The 17,208-nt window shown below is 41.9% G+C and overlaps 1 protein-coding gene across 7 annotated transcripts in view; it reads left to right on the top strand.

Annotated features, from left to right (window-relative positions):
• Positions 1-16,353, top strand: part of arhgef10lb (Rho guanine nucleotide exchange factor (GEF) 10-like b) — a 72,100-nt gene extending 55,747 nt beyond the window's left edge. For all 7 annotated transcript variants that reach the window (XM_065285912.2, XM_065285910.2, XM_065285911.2 and 4 more), the window contains 7 exons: positions 7,120-7,206; positions 11,007-11,221; positions 13,248-13,405; positions 13,512-13,654; positions 14,664-14,835; positions 15,027-15,149; positions 15,221-16,353. In XM_065285912.2, coding sequence (XP_065141984.1) covers positions 7,120-7,206; positions 11,007-11,221; positions 13,248-13,405; positions 13,512-13,654; positions 14,664-14,835; positions 15,027-15,149; positions 15,221-15,756 — 1,434 coding nt within the window. In that variant the 3' untranslated portion in view covers positions 15,757-16,353. The remainder of the gene's footprint in view (positions 1-7,119; positions 7,207-11,006; positions 11,222-13,247; positions 13,406-13,511; positions 13,655-14,663; positions 14,836-15,026; positions 15,150-15,220) is intronic.
• The last annotated feature ends 855 nt before the right edge of the window (positions 16,354-17,208 follow it).

The following is a 17,208-nucleotide window of genomic DNA, read 5'->3' as shown; positions in this document are numbered from 1 at the left end:
AATCACTCCACAGTTCACGGCATCTCAACTAGTCCACGCGCACATAAAGGAAACAATCCAACGACGTAATCCTCTCGCAGATGGAAAGAGAGTCTCAGCCGGGAAACCGGAATTCAGGTGTACTGCTTAAAGGCGAAGCGAACCTGAAGAGCTGGAGAACCGAAGCAAATCCCACGACGTAATCCACTCGCGGATGACACAGGAGTCTATAGCAGGAAACCGGAAATACAGGTGTACCGCTTGAAGGCGAAGCGAACCTGTAGAACCGGGGAACAGGATCAACGTGCATACAAACTAGTCCAGAGCCGAAACATAGGATGTCAAACTCCAGCGCGGAACAAACCCTCAGACGCCGGTGACTGAACCTGGAGCGAGAGTAGATAAAGGTGAAGCAGATATAATCGAGCCGTTGGAACCATGGACAGCGAGCGTGGCAGAGATCAACTAACAATGAGCGCGTGACAAAGACAGAACAAAAGGACTATAAATAGAAAAGCAGAAACGAGACACAGCTGGAGGATAATTAGTGAAACAAGAGGGAGGAGTGAGTGCACACGAGAGGATCCATCACCAACAGGTAAATAAACACACACCGACTACTGATCATCCCGGACTCGTGACAGTACCCTCCCCCCCAAGACCGGCACCGGACGGACTCGGAGGGGACCCACCTTGTCGCCGACGGAAATCCTCGATCAGACCAGGGTCCAGTATATCCCGAGCCGGAACCCAACACCTCTCCTCAGGGCCGTATCCCTCCCAGTCCACTAAATACTGATAACCTCTGCCTCTGCGACGAGCATCTAGTAACCTCTTGACCGTATAAGCAGGAGCACCGTCCACTAGACGCGGGGCGGGGGGCTTAGGGACAGAGGCAGGACAATTATTATGGGAAAAAATCACAGGCTTAACCCTGGATACATGAAAAACAGGGTGAACCCGACCAAGACTGAGTGGTAACTTAAGCTTCACCGCTACCGGACTGACGACCTTAACAATAGTGTATGCCCCAATGAAACGCGGAGCCAGCTTACGAGAAGGCTCACGGAGAGACAAATCCTTGGTGGAAAGCCATACTTTCTGTCCACAAACGTAATGAGGTGGAGGTCGCCGGTGGCCGTCAGCCGCAGCTTTGGTCCGTCTGGAGGTCTGTAATAAAAGTGTTTTAGCTCTCTTCCAGGTGCGTTTGCATCTACGAACGAAAGCTAAAGCAGACGGAACCGCTGCATCGGGTTCTTGTGATGGGAAAAGCGGGGGTTGATAGCCGATCGATAACTCAAACGGGGATAATCTAGTAGAAGCGACGGGAAGAGAATTATGAGAGTACTCGACCCACGGGAGCTGTTGACACCAGGAGTTAGGATATTGAGACGACAGACAGCGGAGCGTTCGACCGAGATCCTGATTAGCCCGTTCACATTGCCCATTGGTCTGCAGATGATAACCAGAAGACAAGCTGGCTGTAGCGCCGATCTGTCTACAAAACTCCTGCCAAAAACGAGAGATGAACTGAGGACCCCTATCTGATACTACGTCAGTCGGAAGACCATGCAAACGAAAAACGTTAGTAATCAGAATCTGAGCCATCTCCTTGGCAGAAGGAAGTTTAGGTAATGGAATGAAATGAACCGCTTTAGAGAAACGATCCACCACAGTCAGAACGACAGTGTTACCATCAGACGCCGGTAAGCCGGTGACGAAATCAAGGGCTATATGAGACCAGGGGCGGGAGGGAATGGGCAAAGATTTAAGCAGACCAGCGGGAGGTTGATTAGAAGCTTTATTACGAGCACAGACTGAACAGGCTAATACAAACTGTCTGATGTCCGTAGCCATCGAAGGCCACCAAAAACGTTGACGGACGGCAGCCAACGTTCTCCGAATTCCTGGATGACCGACAAACCTAGATTCGTGACCCCACTGGATGACATCGGAACGTAAACACTCAGGAACCCATAGACGACCCGCTGGACACCCCTCTGGCACTTCGCCCTCTCGGCCGGCCTCTCTCACCCGCTGCTCAACCCCCCAAACGAGGGCACCGATTACCCTCCCCTTGGGGAGAATGGTTTCGGTCCGCCCAGATTCAGAGGAATCAAACAGACGTGAGAGCGCGTCCGGTTTAATATTCTTTGAACCAGGCCGGTACGAGAGGGTAAAGTTAAAACGGTCAAAGAAAAGTGCCCAGCGAGCCTGTCTAGATGTTAACCTTCTGGCTGAACGGATATATTCTAAGTTCTTATGATCCGTCCAGACCAAAAAGGGCTCAGAGGTTCCCTCCAACCAGTGACGCCACTCACCCAGCGCAAGTCTGATCGCCAGCAGCTCCCTATTACCAATGTCATAATTTCGTTCCGCTGGGTTTAACCGGTGAGAGAAAAAAGCGCATGGATGCACTTTCCCGTCAGCAGACGACCGCTGAGATAAAACGGCGCCTACCCCGACATCAGATGCATCTACCTCCACTATAAATTGATTTGCTGGATCGGGAATAGAGAGAACAGGAGCAGAAACGAAACGGGACTTTAATTCATCAAAGGCTTCCTGTGCCTCTCCATCCCAGCGAAATCGTACTTTAGAGGAAGTGAGAGCGGTAAGAGGTTTAGCGATCTGACCAAAGTTTCTGATGAATCGCCGGTAAAAGTTGGCGAAACCCAGAAATCGTTGAAGCTCCTTACGAGTGTCGGGCACTGGCCATTCGGCAACCGCTTTAACTTTAGCAGGATCGGGGCGAATCTCTCCCTCGGCAATGATGAAACCCAGAAACGAAACTGACTCTCTGTGGAATTCGCACTTTTCCGCCTTAACAAAAAGCTGATTCTCTAAAAGCCGTTGTAAAACTAGGCGAACATGCTGGGTGTGTAACTGCATAGAGGGTGAAAAGATGAGGATGTCATCGAGATACACAAAGACAAAATTATTAATCATGTCTCCCAGCACCTCATTAACCATAGTTTGAAAGACAGCTGGAGCGTTACAAAGGCCGAACGGCAGAACGCAATATTCCCAGTGTCCAGAAGGTGTATTAAAAGCTGTCTTCCACTCATCGCCCTCCTTGATACGTACCAAATGATAAGCGTTACGCAGATCCAATTTGGTAAAAACCCGTGCTCCTTGTAATAACTCGAAAGCCGAAGACATTAACGGTAAGGGGTATTTATTTTTAACAGTAATGTCATTAAGCCCTCTATAGTCAATGCACGGACGAAGCGACCCTTCTTTTTTCTTCACAAAGAAAAAACCAGCACCAGCTGGAGACGAGGAGCGGCGAATGAGACCGGCATTAAGCGCTTCACTAATGTACTTATCCATAGCCTCTCTCTCTCTGGTTTAGAAAGGGAAAAAACTCGACCCTTAGGCGGAAAAGTACCTGGAAGGAGATCGATTACACAATCATACGACCGATGAGGAGGTAGGGAGGTAGCCCGAGCCTTACTGAACACCCGGTGCAGATCGGAATACTCCGTCGGGACCCCTGAAAGATCAGCAGCAGGAGTCTGAAGGGTAGAACACACAGACATAGAAGAAGCAGGACCGAGACAAGAAACATGACACGAATCTTTCCAGGACAAGACAATGTTGTTCTGCCAATCAACGTGAGGATTATGTTTAATTAACCAATCATGTCCTAAAATGACGGGTGTCTGAGATGATTCCAATAAATAAAATTCAATATCCTCACGATGATTGCCAGAAACAAACAAACTCACAGGGGGTGTGCGATGGGTGATCTCTGCCATGTGCTGTCCCTTTAATGTCCAGGCCGAGAGAGAGGAAATTAAAGGATGAGCAGGGATACCCCAAGATTCAGCCAACCTGGCATCCAAGAAGCTCGCCTCCGCGCCGGAATCCAACAATGCCTGTGAATGGAAGTTAGAGGCGTTAAAACTTACAATAACAGGCAGTAAGGTGCGGTTAACAGAGGTACAGTTAGCGGGAGACTTGAAAGATGAAATGCCCACCGATACTCCCAGGTCTATCGGTGGGCAACCCCTTTTAACGGACACGAAGCGGCAAGATGCCCCGCCTTACCGCAGTAGAGACACAATCCATTTACCAGGCGACGTTGCCTCTCTCTGCCGGTAAGGCGGAGTTTACCGAGCTGCATGGGTTCCTCTGGTTCCGACGACTGAAGAGATGAAGGTGGCGAAGGCGAAACCTCAGGCAGTAGTAGTGAAGCTCTGCGAAACGACCGCCGAAGGTCTCGTTGATGTTGACGATTCTCAATCCTTAATGCTAAATCAATAGCGGCTTCCAGAGATGTTGGAGGATCCCGTGCAGCTACCTCGTCTTGGATGTCTGGGTTGAGACCCTCAAGGAATTGAGAGCGTAGCGCAGCGTCATTCCATCCGCTGGTGACGGCCAGGGTCTTGAACGAAATAGCATAATCCGTGACAGAGGATCCACGCTGGAGCAATCTCACCAGCTCCGCGGCTGCCATGTCTCCCTGAATAGATCGATCAAAAAGTCTTAACATCTCTTCCTTGAGGGTCTCGAAGGAAGCCGTGCACGGAGCTTTGGCCTCCCAAACAGCCATTCCCCAGTCCCTCGCTCTCCCGGTAAGCAGCGTCAGCACAAACGCTACCTTGGAAACAGCTGATGAAAACTTGCGAGGCTGGAGAGCGAAGACCAGGGAACATTGCTGAAGGAAAGCCCGGCAGGTGTTAGGATCGCCGTCAAATGTAGGTGGAGTAGCAGCGTGAGGTTCAGATTCAGCTCTGGAGGATGTTCCGCTGGAACCAGCGAGTTGAGGTTCACCTAGTGGTAGAGTGATCTGATCCAGGCGATTTGTAAGCTCAGTAAGCCGGTCAGAGAGAAGACGAAAGTCTCTAGAAGCTGCACTCAGAAGGGATGAATGTTGGTCAATTATTGCCCCCTGCTGGCTGAGTGCAGTCTGCACCGGATCTAGACTCTCAGAACTCGCAGACTCCATTTCTGACGCGCTCATTTGTCAGGAAAACACAAAGTCGGAGTCTCTTGCGAATCAATCTTTTATTAGAATAGGAGAAGAGAGGTAGAAAAATCACTCCACAGTTCACGGCATCTCAACTAGTCCACGCACACATAAAGGAAACAATCCAACGACGTAATCCTCTCGCAGATGGAAAGAGAGTCTCAGCCGGGAAACCGGAATTCAGGTGTACTGCTTAAAGGCGAAGCGAACCTGAAGAGCTGGAGAACCGAAGCAAATCCCACGACGTAATCCACTCGCGGATGACACAGGAGTCTATAGCAGGAAACCGGAAATACAGGTGTACCGCTTGAAGGCGAAGCGAACCTGTAGAACCGGGGAACAGGATCAACGTGCATACAAACTAGTCCAGAGCCGAAACATAGGATGTCAAACTCCAGCGCGGAACAAACCCTCAGACGCCGGTGACTGAACCTGGAGCGAGAGTAGATAAAGGTGAAGCAGATATAATCGAGCCGTTGGAACCATGGACAGCGAGCGTGGCAGAGATCAACTAACAATGAGCGCGTGACAAAGACAGAACAAAAGGACTATAAATAGAAAAGCAGAAACGAGACACAGCTGGAGGATAATTAGTGAAACAAGAGGGAGGAGTGAGTGCACACGAGAGGATCCATCACCAACAGGTAAATAAACACACACCGACTACTGATCATCCCGGACTCGTGACACACTGTCTATAATAGCCTAATTTACAGATCCCTTTTTTTAACCGACAACCGACAACTTTGACCGGTTAACGTTGATACGGTCAACCATCGGTCAAACGGTCATCGGTTAACATCCCTAGTGCTTGTAGCAGCTAGGAGGCTGCTCAGGTTGCAGCAACAGTACAATTTGGCCAGTTAAAAGTTGTTCTATCACTGAAATAATTTTAGAGACATTATTTAAAGGTAAAAAAAACTACATAGTGTTGCTTTAAAGCCCCCCAACCTAAAAAAATGCACTTTTAAATGTGTTTCTAGCTGAAAATGAGTCGCCAGTGTCTGTGCAGAAACATTTCTACAAATCCATCTGTTCTTCTTTGTGTAATCTTCTTTTAAACCGCAACAGTCACACAAAACAGGCTGTTGGGGATCCGCTATCAATGTGATATCACATTGATTACAAACCAACCATAACCGCTAACAGACTCCCCTTTATGAGCGCATGTAGTTCAATCTTTTGCCAAAGACACATGTTTTGATGTAGTCCAAAGCACACGTGTAAGCGCTCTATCCCCTACTTTGCATACGGGGAACAGAAGCTTTCTTTGTATTTAAAGAACACACACAAAATCAGCGTGTTTTTCACAAATGGTCATGTTCAGCATCGTATAATGAAAGATTTGTGGTGTATTTTGAGTTGCAACTTTACAGATACATTTTGGGAAGACAGAGACTATTTTTATATTGCTGAAAACACCTAGGCTAGAAGTCCTTTAAGAAACTCTACCAAGTGAGCTACAGTACAACTACAGGAAAAATCATTTAAAATCATACAAACCTACATTATGTTGGACAGAGTTACATGTTACTAATTGAAATTTTGTGTTGCTTATGAGCTGTAATTGCAAAAGGCTATTATAATCAAACAGACGGGTGTGTTTTATTGCTGTGCCAGCAGTATACTCTTTATTAAGCTTAACACAGTCTAGGCAGGGGTGGTTTGTCACTACACATATGGGCTGCTGATGATTAAACCTAGAATAATAGCTTGGCTGGTTTGTGCATAAATTATAACCTTATATTTGTCTAAATTGAACTAAAGTGCTCTTCAAACAATTCACTTCCTTTATCTTTTTTTCCAAGACCACTGCTGGCTGCGATCGCCTGCCAATATGCAGTAACTTAGAATGTATAAGTATTGCTAAAGCTGTCAGAAACCAGACAACAATGAATACATTTATATCCACCTTGAAATAAAATCGAATAAAATGTACTGTAGGAAGCATTAATCCGTTGCCTTGCCTATATTCTCTCAGTCAAAAAAATATTAAATGTATCATTAAATGTACATCATACTGTATGATTCCCTTAGTTAATACAGGATGTACAAAACATATTTGCATGTAGCAGATTTGCATAATGCAAAGTTCATTGTGCTGTGTAATGCAGTAATTTTTGTTGTAAGTTGATTTTAAAACCTTTAAAATCTTTGTCTTTCAGTTGCAAGCCGGACTGTATAACCCAGTCCAGTGTGCCCTGCTTGGCTTCTCAGCAGCCAGCACATCCTTGCCTCAGGGCTACCTCTGGGTAAGTACACTTTCACACAATAAAAACGTCTCTTCTTTAAAATCTGTCTCCCATCAGATCGAGAAACATAATATAACAGAACATCTCTGACGCAGCGCTTGAGTCATCTGCCTTACTTCATCACTCCCGAACTCTCAAATCACCTATTACAATTGGCTTGCACAAGGATACAGTGGTGATGGTTTATAAATTACTCCTTGTGGGGTTTCAACCTCCAACATTTTGGTTACTATATTGCCAGCTTGAAGCTTAAACCACTGTGGCACAGCATAATATTTATCTGCTTTATCAGTAGGGCGGTCAAATGAGTAATCGCAATTAATCACAGTCAAAATAAAAGTTTGTTTTTGCATAATATACACTCATCTAAAGGATTATTAGGAACACCTGTTCAATTTCTAATTTATGCAATTATCTAATCAACCAATCAAATGGCAGTTGCTTCAATGCATTTAGGGGTGTGGTCCTGGTCAAAACAATCTCCTGAACTCCAAACTAAATGTCAAAATGGGAAAGAAAGGAGATTTAAAGAGTAACTAAACCCCTGGTCAGAGCCTGACTCCACCCACTGCAATATTTGAAAAATGCAAGAAAAGTGGGCAGATCCCAACGGAGAAAGAGGGGACGAACTAAGTGTGTGGTGAGATCGTAACAAGGCGTGGTGAGCTTGAACCTGCTTACCTCACGAGTTATTTCTTGGACCCAACATCCAATAGGAAAATTCAACTGCAGTAGCCACCGTTCAACCTGAAGAGGGCAGCACTCAGACGTTTTTACACCATATATTGTAGTATTGAAACACTTAATATCCAAATGTCAAAAAACTTACTAAAATCAATGAACAGCACTAATAAAGCATCATTCTTACAGATCATTAACTAAAAAAAGTTGGTTTAGGGTTTAGTTACTCTTTAAGCAATTTTGAGCGTGGCATGGTTGTTGGTGCCAGACGGGCCGGTCTAAGTGTTTCACAATCTGCTCAGTTACTGGGATTTTCACACACAACCATTTCTAGGGTTTACAAAGAATGGTGTGAAAAGGGAAAAACATCCAGTATGCGGCAGTCCTGTGGGCAAAAATGCCTTGTTGATGCTAGAGGTCAGAGGAGAATGGGCCGACTGATTCAATGTGATAGAAGAGCAACTTTGACTGAAATAACCACTCGTTACAACCGAGGTATGCAGCAAAGCATTTGTGAAGCCACAACACGCACAACCCTGAGGCGGATGGGCTACAACAGCAGAAGACCCCACTGGGTACCACTCATCTCCACTACAAATAGAAAAAGAGGCTACAATTTGAAAGAGCTCACCAAAATTGGACAGATGAAGACTGAAAAATGTTCCCTTGTCGGATGAGTCTCGATTTCTGTTGAGACATTCAGATGGTAGAGTCAGAATTTGGCGTAAACAGAATGAGAACGTGGATTCATCATGCCTTGTTACCACTGCGCAGGCTTGTGGTGGTGGTGTATCGTTTAAATGCCACGGCCTAACTGACAGGGTACCCGCGGAGTCTTAAAAGTCTTGAAAAAGCATTGAATTTCATTTTCCCATATTAAGGCCTTAAAAGGTATTGAATTTCACCTCAAAGTCTTGAATTTTTCACGGAGGTCTTAATTTTTCAAATGATCAATAGATTTATATGCTGTTAATTCAGACACAAAACTCGCGTGCACAAAAACCACGCGCGAGCGACAGATACGAGCGCAGAACACTATCCATGTTTGGAAAAGCATCTTAGCGAGCGCGCAGAACACTATTCGCGCGCGGTAAAGCATTCTCGCGTGTTCACAGAACACTATTTGCATTTTGCGCGCTGAAAAACGTCCTCCCGAGAGCGCACCTCTGTTCAAAGCGCACAAATGCAGTCACGCGAGCAAAGTAAAAAGTAAAGCAAAAAGGCTGGGATGAGCGCTCGTTCGACTCTCTCTATGCGCTCGCAGCTGCACAACACGCACTTGCTCGATCAAGTTGACTTTGGGACTGTGGGGGCGGGACAATGACGGGTGTCCTCGCACCTGTGATCGGTTGTTTGATTTAATCAGTGACACACACAATCTTCTGTTCCACAATTCGTCTCTAGTAAAGAGAAGACACGTTTTAATATGATCATTATGTCGGAGAAGGTCATTTATATGTTAAACAATAGTCTTGTGTGATCCATGCAATAATAAGCTGCAACAATAACGCAAATTTGAAAGCTATTATATATTTTGTTTACTGTTTAATTAGATAATATCAACTTGCAATATATACTATAGGCTACATATTTACATTGTCACACTAAGTTAGCATTAGAAAACTGTAGTATGGTCCTGTATAAAGATTAACAGAAATATATCTATATATGAGCTTGTGTCCAGTTTTTTGTTTGGTGCAGTGAACAGATCTCTTGTCTTTTTAGGGTCAAAATAGCATTACATTTTAATTTGTTGTTGTGTTTGAGGGGTTTTTGTTTAATTTGCCATAATATGGTTAATTTTGTTTGTCAGTATTATTCTGGTTCAGAGCATTACTGATGAGTGTTATTAGATGTTGTTATTATCTTAACTATATTAAACAGCAAAAAAATTAATACCTTAAAATTGGTGTTATTGTTTGGTTTGCAGCTTATTTCATGTATCAAACAAGGGTATTGTTTTAACATAAATGACCTTATCCGACATAATGGTCATATTAAAACGTGGCGGGCTGCACAAGATAAAGAGGAGGGCCACATGTGGCCCCTGGCCCTCCAGTTGCCCATCCCTGATTTAGGGATTTTCACATTTACAATAAATGTACATTTAAATCTATTAAATCTATTGATTGTTGGTTTTGATTGATGGGTAAAGATAAGGGTTAGGCCGTTTGGGCCTTGGACTCAGCCTTTCAGAGGCATGTTGTCATGAATGTTCAAACATTTGTAAATAGTAATTATTTGAGCTATATTACGTTATTTAAAATGATTTATTCTACCCGAATGGGTGCGATGTAGGTATTGAATTTCATTTGAAGTGGTATTAAAAAGGTCTTAAAAAGCCTTGAATTTAGGTTTGACAATCCTGGGGGTACCCTGAACTGAGCATTGTTTCTGACCATGTCCATCCCTTTATGACCACCATGTACTCATCCTCTGATGGCTACTTCCAGCAGGATAATGCACCATGTCAAAAAGCTCAAATCATTTCAAATTGGTTTCTTGAACGTGACAATGAGTTCACTGTACTAAAATGGCCCCCACAGTCACCAGATTTCAACCCAATAGAGGATCTTTTGGATGTGGTGGAACGGGAACTTCGTGCCCTGGATGTGCATCCCACAAATCTCCATCAACTGCAAGGTGCAATCCTATCAATATATCCCAACATTTCTAAAGAATGCTTTCAGCACCTTGTTGAATCAAGCACCCACGTAGAATTAAGGCAGTTCTGAAGGCGAAAGAGGGTCAAACACAGTATTAGTATGGATGTACGGGCAAGTTCCTATGCTTTTCTGTAATATTTTCTTTTTGCTTTCTAAAACATTTCATTTGTGAAGGTAGCAGAAGCTAAAATAAACAACTCTGTTAGAATTGTTTGATCGACATGTAAAATGAAGGAAAAAGCAGGATAAAAAATTTCTGGAAAGGCGTTTGAACTGCTCTAGAAACAAACATCAAGTATTCCACATCAAAAGACATACTTTAAATTATTTATCTTGTGGCTGTTTCTCCCCCATCATTCTCGCCTGCAGCTTCTCAGAGGGCCATGCCAGTATGTTCAGGCACTGGATGTCCGGCTTCTCATGTTCCTTTCTATTTGTTGTCTGACTGCGCAGGTGGCTAGCGTTGGCGCTGACTCTCACGGGCAAGTGGAAATTTTCTCCCTTAACAGGCCCACTCCACGATCGGTTAAGAGTTTCTCTCTCGGCTCCCCTGTGCTTTGTTTGGAGTATATCACAGAGCCCAGCACCGATGAGGAACAGGAGGTAGAGGCCACTGATGTTCCCTCCAAGATTGGCAACACCATCTGTGTAGGATTACAGGACGGCAAGTGAGTGCATGAGAATATAGATCTGTATTTGTCTTGAATAGGACTGTTTAATTCCGGACCTGGAGGGCCAACCTTAATCAGACACAATCTGTTTATTCAATGTCTGAAAGGCGTGTGTGTTTGATTAGGGTTGGAACTAAACTCTGAAGGACAATACACCACAGGACCGAAGTTAAATAGCCCTTGTTTGCAATAATTATAGTCATTACATTGTTGATTTCATAGAGAAATACTGAATTTTCATTCGACTGTAGACTGGTTATATTGCCATAGCCGATATTTCGGTTGATATTTGGGATAATTAGTGTGGATAAATCCTTTAATTTTATTTCTACAAATGTCTTGTAAATGCCTACTAAAGTACTTAAAGTTAGATTTTGTTTATAAATGAATGTCTCTTATTTACTGTAATTACATTTGTGTTATATAATATCAGCCACATTGGCCATTGAAAAACGTATATACTGTATATGTACCATGTGCGTCAGAAGCCAAAAAAAGTGGGTGCCCCCCAAAAAAGATTACTCATGTAGATGCCATTTTCTTATATTCTGCTGCCTTAATTAAACAACTTCTTGTTATAGCCTAAAAACTTTGGGTAACACTTAAATGGGTTTTCATAAGACTGACATGACACATTCATAATCATGACTTGACACGTGCTATGAACATGAAGGAGATTTTATGCACGTGTATGACAACTGTCATTAAGTGTCATTCATTCAATTTTGTCATTTTTAATGCAAAGATGACATTGTTGGAGATTTCTTTGTTATGACAACTTGACATGAACCAATACATCATAACTTGTCATGACAAATTGACATTACCAACCTAACTGACCACATTTTCTTACCAGTAATACAAATTTACATGATCATAAAAATGTAATTAACTGTTAATACTCTGTCATATAGTTTTAAAACAGCGTCATGAATATTTTTCTTGACCTCAACTACAGTGGTACAAATTTAATTTGTCATTAAAATGTCATTAAGTGTTAATACTCAAATAGTTTTATAACAACATCATAAATATTCTTTAGTTCATAATGGTTTAACAAATGAAATAAGTCATTCAATAAAAATAATAATAATTAAAATTGATAAATTATACTTTATTGCATTTCGAGACCGATTCACCTAAAATGTAATGAAAACAGTACAATAATGGGTTAAGCCATGCAGAGTTGGGTCCATATTGCTGCAAAGTTAATTACAATAAATTAAATGTTTTGTTAGTTTTTTCTTCTATGTCAGAAAATTTTAGAACCCTCTGTGTAAGGAAGAAAAAGTTTTTTAGTTGTCAGTTTTATTTATGTATTGTGCACTTACATAAAGTTAAGTATACATTTTTGACGTGTCTGTTGCATTTTGTTAAGGTATTTAAAATTATTTGACATGGTATTAACACTTAATGACATTTAAATGACAGGTTATTGTGATGTTAACCCATAAGGCTAGGTAGTTTCTTAAGTTTGATAAGTATTCTGCTATGTCATGTTTATGACAGATGTATGACAAGTTATGATGTATTGGTTCATGTCAAGTTGTCATAACAAAGACATTTCCAACAATGTCATCTTTGCAATAAAAATAACATAATTGAACAAATGACATTACAGTTGTCATAAATGTGCATGTCATGATTATGAATGTGTCATGTCAGTCTTATGAACACCCCTTCAAGTAAAGTGTTACATGCGTTGTGTCACGTGAATGCAGGATGCGAAAGTAGTGAAAACACAAAATGGGGTTTCATTTATATGGACTCTGAATGAGCCAAGTGAAATGGATTTGAGGAGACAGAAGTGTGGAAGTCAAGGTTGTAGCTAAAACACAATTTTTTTTAAATTAAAGGCTGTAAAGTGGGTCCAATATCACTGGTCTTAAAAAGTGGGTGGGTCTTTTGTCACCCACATATAATGGCTCCGACGCCCATGATCAGTACTTATATCAGTATATACTACTTGTTTTCCTGTAGTAGGGAGAAATTAATGAATTTGTGTGTGTGTATATTTCCTTAGCATCCTAGTTTACGGAAGTGTGGACACTGCGGCACAGTGTCTGCTAACGTTCTGTAACCCAGAGTGCTGTCCGGTTTTATGCCTAAAACACTCCGACAATTTTCTCTTTGCTGGTTTGAGTAATGGAAAAGTTGCCGTGTACAACAGAAAAAGTGGAGGTAATTTTATTATTGTGGGGTTTTAATGATAAATTATTCCCTGGAATTCTTTATATTCAATATCTAAATATTAGCCATGTTCATTAGCATATGTAAATGTCTCCAGAAGGGTTATGGGATCCAGACTCATGCAGACACGTGGTTATTGGATACGCTCCCGTCCTCAAACTCCTCCGAATCGACGAGTGTGTGTGGGCCAGCTGCGCCAACCAGGTCTCTGTGATTGAGGGCTCCTCTCTCAGGACTCAGGTAGATGTCATAGATACTTGTCCTTTGAGAAATTAGTTGAAATTGAATGTGATTGAATGTGAAGGCAATGACGGTACAGTCCATGCTCCATCTCATCACTAATCAATCACTGAGCTTCCTTCCATAACAATGGTAGTTATGGGAAAGCTGTTTGTTTATTTCAGAGTTTTACATTTTGATACACCGTAAAGACGGCCTGCTAGTTGCATTATGCGAGTGCATCTTAAGCCGCACATAAAAGGTATCCTCCCTATAGACCCCCAACAGCATGTTAGGGCTCGAGTCTTTGATCACTTCTGACAGCTGAACCAACCTCTCTATTTTGCCGCAAGGTATACGCCCTCCTTCTTGCCTCCCTGATGCTTAATATAAGGATTAAATTCGGCTCTGGAAGTTGAAAATTCAGTTTAAGTGGAAGATAAGAAGCTATGGGGATGCACATATGGCCTGCTTACTTGTCAATACTTTACAGGGAATCTCTCAGAGTCAGCTGAAAATTACTGTATTTGACATTCACTTTAAACAATACACATCAGTATATGTGGTAAATATGTTAAAATACATCAATATGTCTAAGATCTTATCTTTTTTTAATAACACTTTACAATAAGGTTGTATTTGTTTACAATTAGTTAATACATTAGCTAACATGAACTAACAATAAACACAGCATTTATTAATCTTAGTTCATGTTTATTTCAGCATTAAATAATTCATTCATTTATTAAAAATTAATACATGATGAAAAACTATTTTGTTCATGTTAGTTAATGCATTTACTAAGGTTTACTTTTACAACCTTATTGTAAAGTGTTACCATTTTTTCCCTAGTTTTCCTTGAATTAAAGATATTGTAGAGGTATTAAATAATACGATATAAAGTACAATCATTTAGAGCTGTAAGTAAAAATGTACTGGTTAAACATCATTGATGTTTGTATAGTATGTACATCACGTTACTCCTTGTTATATGCATTTTCATTTATTTTTGTGTTTTTATAACTACTAGAGTTTTGAAGCACATCCAGATGCTATGGTTAGCGTGACCCACATGGTGCGTGCCGGAGGAGGAGTGTGGATGGCGTTTTCAGAGGGATCATCCCTGCGTCTGTTTCACACTGAAACACTGGAGCACCTCCAAGAGATCAACATTTCAACACCCTCCGCATATCTGAGTCCTGGCAAGTCTCCGATATGATTATAGTGCATGAAAACATTTTCTTAACATGACACACAGACCTTGAGGAGTGTCACGGCTCTGTTTTGATATTTGGATTCACAGACAAGTTTAGTGCGGTAGGAAGCTGTAAAAGGTTCGTAAATATACGTAAAGAAACTTATTGACACTTTGTGATGTGTTTTTCTCCTACAGGTCAAAAATCTGTGTGTGTAACCAGTCTGCTCATCTGCCAGGGTTTGCTGTGGGTAGGCACAGCTCAGGGCATTATTGTAACCCTGCCAATGCCCAGACTGGAGGGCATTCCCAAAATAACAGGTGAGCCACATTTGAAACAAACACGGGTTTATTTTTGTTGCCAAACATACACTCACTCTCATTCCTAATAGGCAAAGGGATGACATCGCTCAACGCTCACAATGGCCCTGTTGAATTCCTAGTCGCCACTTCAAGCGTTTTATCCCAAGATTTCCTAAAGCGGGATTCCGGAGTGGATGGTGTGGATTCAAATAGTGGAGGGGAGGATAAAGAAACAAACTCATCTCGAGAGTCCCTCCAGCAGTTGGATGTCTCTCCGCAGGTAGAAGCCAAACCTAAAGGAGTGATTCTGCAGTACCACCTGCGGTCCACCTCTCAGCTCCCAGGCAAGCTCTTGACGGCCCGACCCGATGAAGCCTCTGAGTCCACACCAGAACCTCTGGAGCACACCCTGGAAGACGGCTCCATCTATGAACTGAGTGATGACCCAGAGATTTGGGTCAGGGGACCTGGACCTTCTTCTAAAGAAGCGGCACGGAGGGAGAAGGTAACATCAGCCGCTATTATATCCGGTGGAAAAGGTTTCCGTCGGCTCACTAAATCATCCAACTCTCCTGACTCTAATGAGAACACGCTCATGGTCTGGCAGTTACCCATTACAGTTTGAGGCTATAGTACGGTTCTCTCTTCCCCTTTTTGCAGCAGTGGGGGATTGTCAGATTACCGAAGGACAAATAGACTGGAAGCTCTTGGCTTAAAAGCAATTATTCCACGTTTCCTCCAGAAGGTTTTGATAAACAACTGTGCCATTCGTTTTTTCCATTTTTTTTGTAATAACAGCATGTGCTTAGCATATAATACACCACAACTAAATATAAAAGTTAATCTTTTCACACTATCCACAAATGACTAATGCCGCCAGAAGATGAAATTTGATCTGATTGTGAAGAATCAGGGTACGTGTTTGTTGTTTTTTCAGTTATACAAACAATAATCCTTAGTATGTATCTGGCTGTGACCCAATTCTTTAAATAAGAGATATTTTTATACGACAGCGACAAAGGTGTGTACGGTAACTGATGGAGTCATTGTATTTAAATGTGTTTTAATGTTATTTTAGTGTGAAATGTGAATAGGTGATATGTAATGCAAATAAAAGGAAGCCCCTTGGCGTAGGTACAATACCTGTTCGTCATGAATCCCATTGTCACACAGTGTCACTTTGTTAAAAAAATAATAAAAATAAATCACTACTATGATTGAATTTTTGCATTCTTGCTTTTTTTACCTTAATTTTTTCTTTTGTTTTAAATGCATTTGATTTGATTTCTGAATCAACATAAAATTGTTTTGCAATGGTTTTGCGTGTATAAGTTAATGCTGCAGATTTATATTCAGTTGAATCTGAGCATATTTTCAGCCTTTTATCTCTGGGCAACCACTGCCAGCAATAACCGTAAACATATCAGTATTTCACAGCTCAGGCAGTGTTTAATATATGCAAGTTGTGCCACCAGTAGTACGTGAAGAGGTTGCCAAATCACATCTCTGGCAGCCACAGAATAAAACTGACCTGTCAGGATTTAAGAGAGCTGGCTGACAGTCACTCATCGCTCGGTGTCTCAGCTGATAGTGGATGTTTTCTGTGAACATTATTGAATTTATTAACACAAAATATATCAGACCATATATCAAATAACCCTTGTGATCTGTTGCAGAAGAAAAACATTTTACCTTTAGGGTAATATTTTTCTCTGTGAAGTTTCTTTTTTTTGCAGTACTGTAAAGATATATAATGAATCTAAAGTAGTCAGGAGTTACATCAAAGTCTTCAGATTAGGGATGCACGATGCAGCATTTTTATGCCAATGTCGATATTTGGTTATTTAGAATGAAAACTGCCGATACCGATAATTTTGTATTTTGTACTTTTTGTCTCAAATTATTTACAGAGCATAAACTGCAATTTTGTTGTCACTATGACCCAATTTGAAATAATCACACAGCATGAGTTCTGATGCGTTTTTGATAGCCAGGATATCTGCCCTGATCATCAGCTGTTTTTAAAGTATTGTCTATAAAGTGAATTTACTGAGAATTAGTATTATAATTACACATT

Source organism: Paramisgurnus dabryanus, chromosome 21 (genome assembly GCF_030506205.2).
Source record: "Paramisgurnus dabryanus chromosome 21, PD_genome_1.1, whole genome shotgun sequence".
NCBI lineage: Eukaryota > Metazoa > Chordata > Actinopteri > Cypriniformes > Cobitidae > Paramisgurnus > Paramisgurnus dabryanus.
Note: the sequence above shows the minus strand (reverse complement) of the source record. Positions and strands in the feature narration are given on the sequence as shown.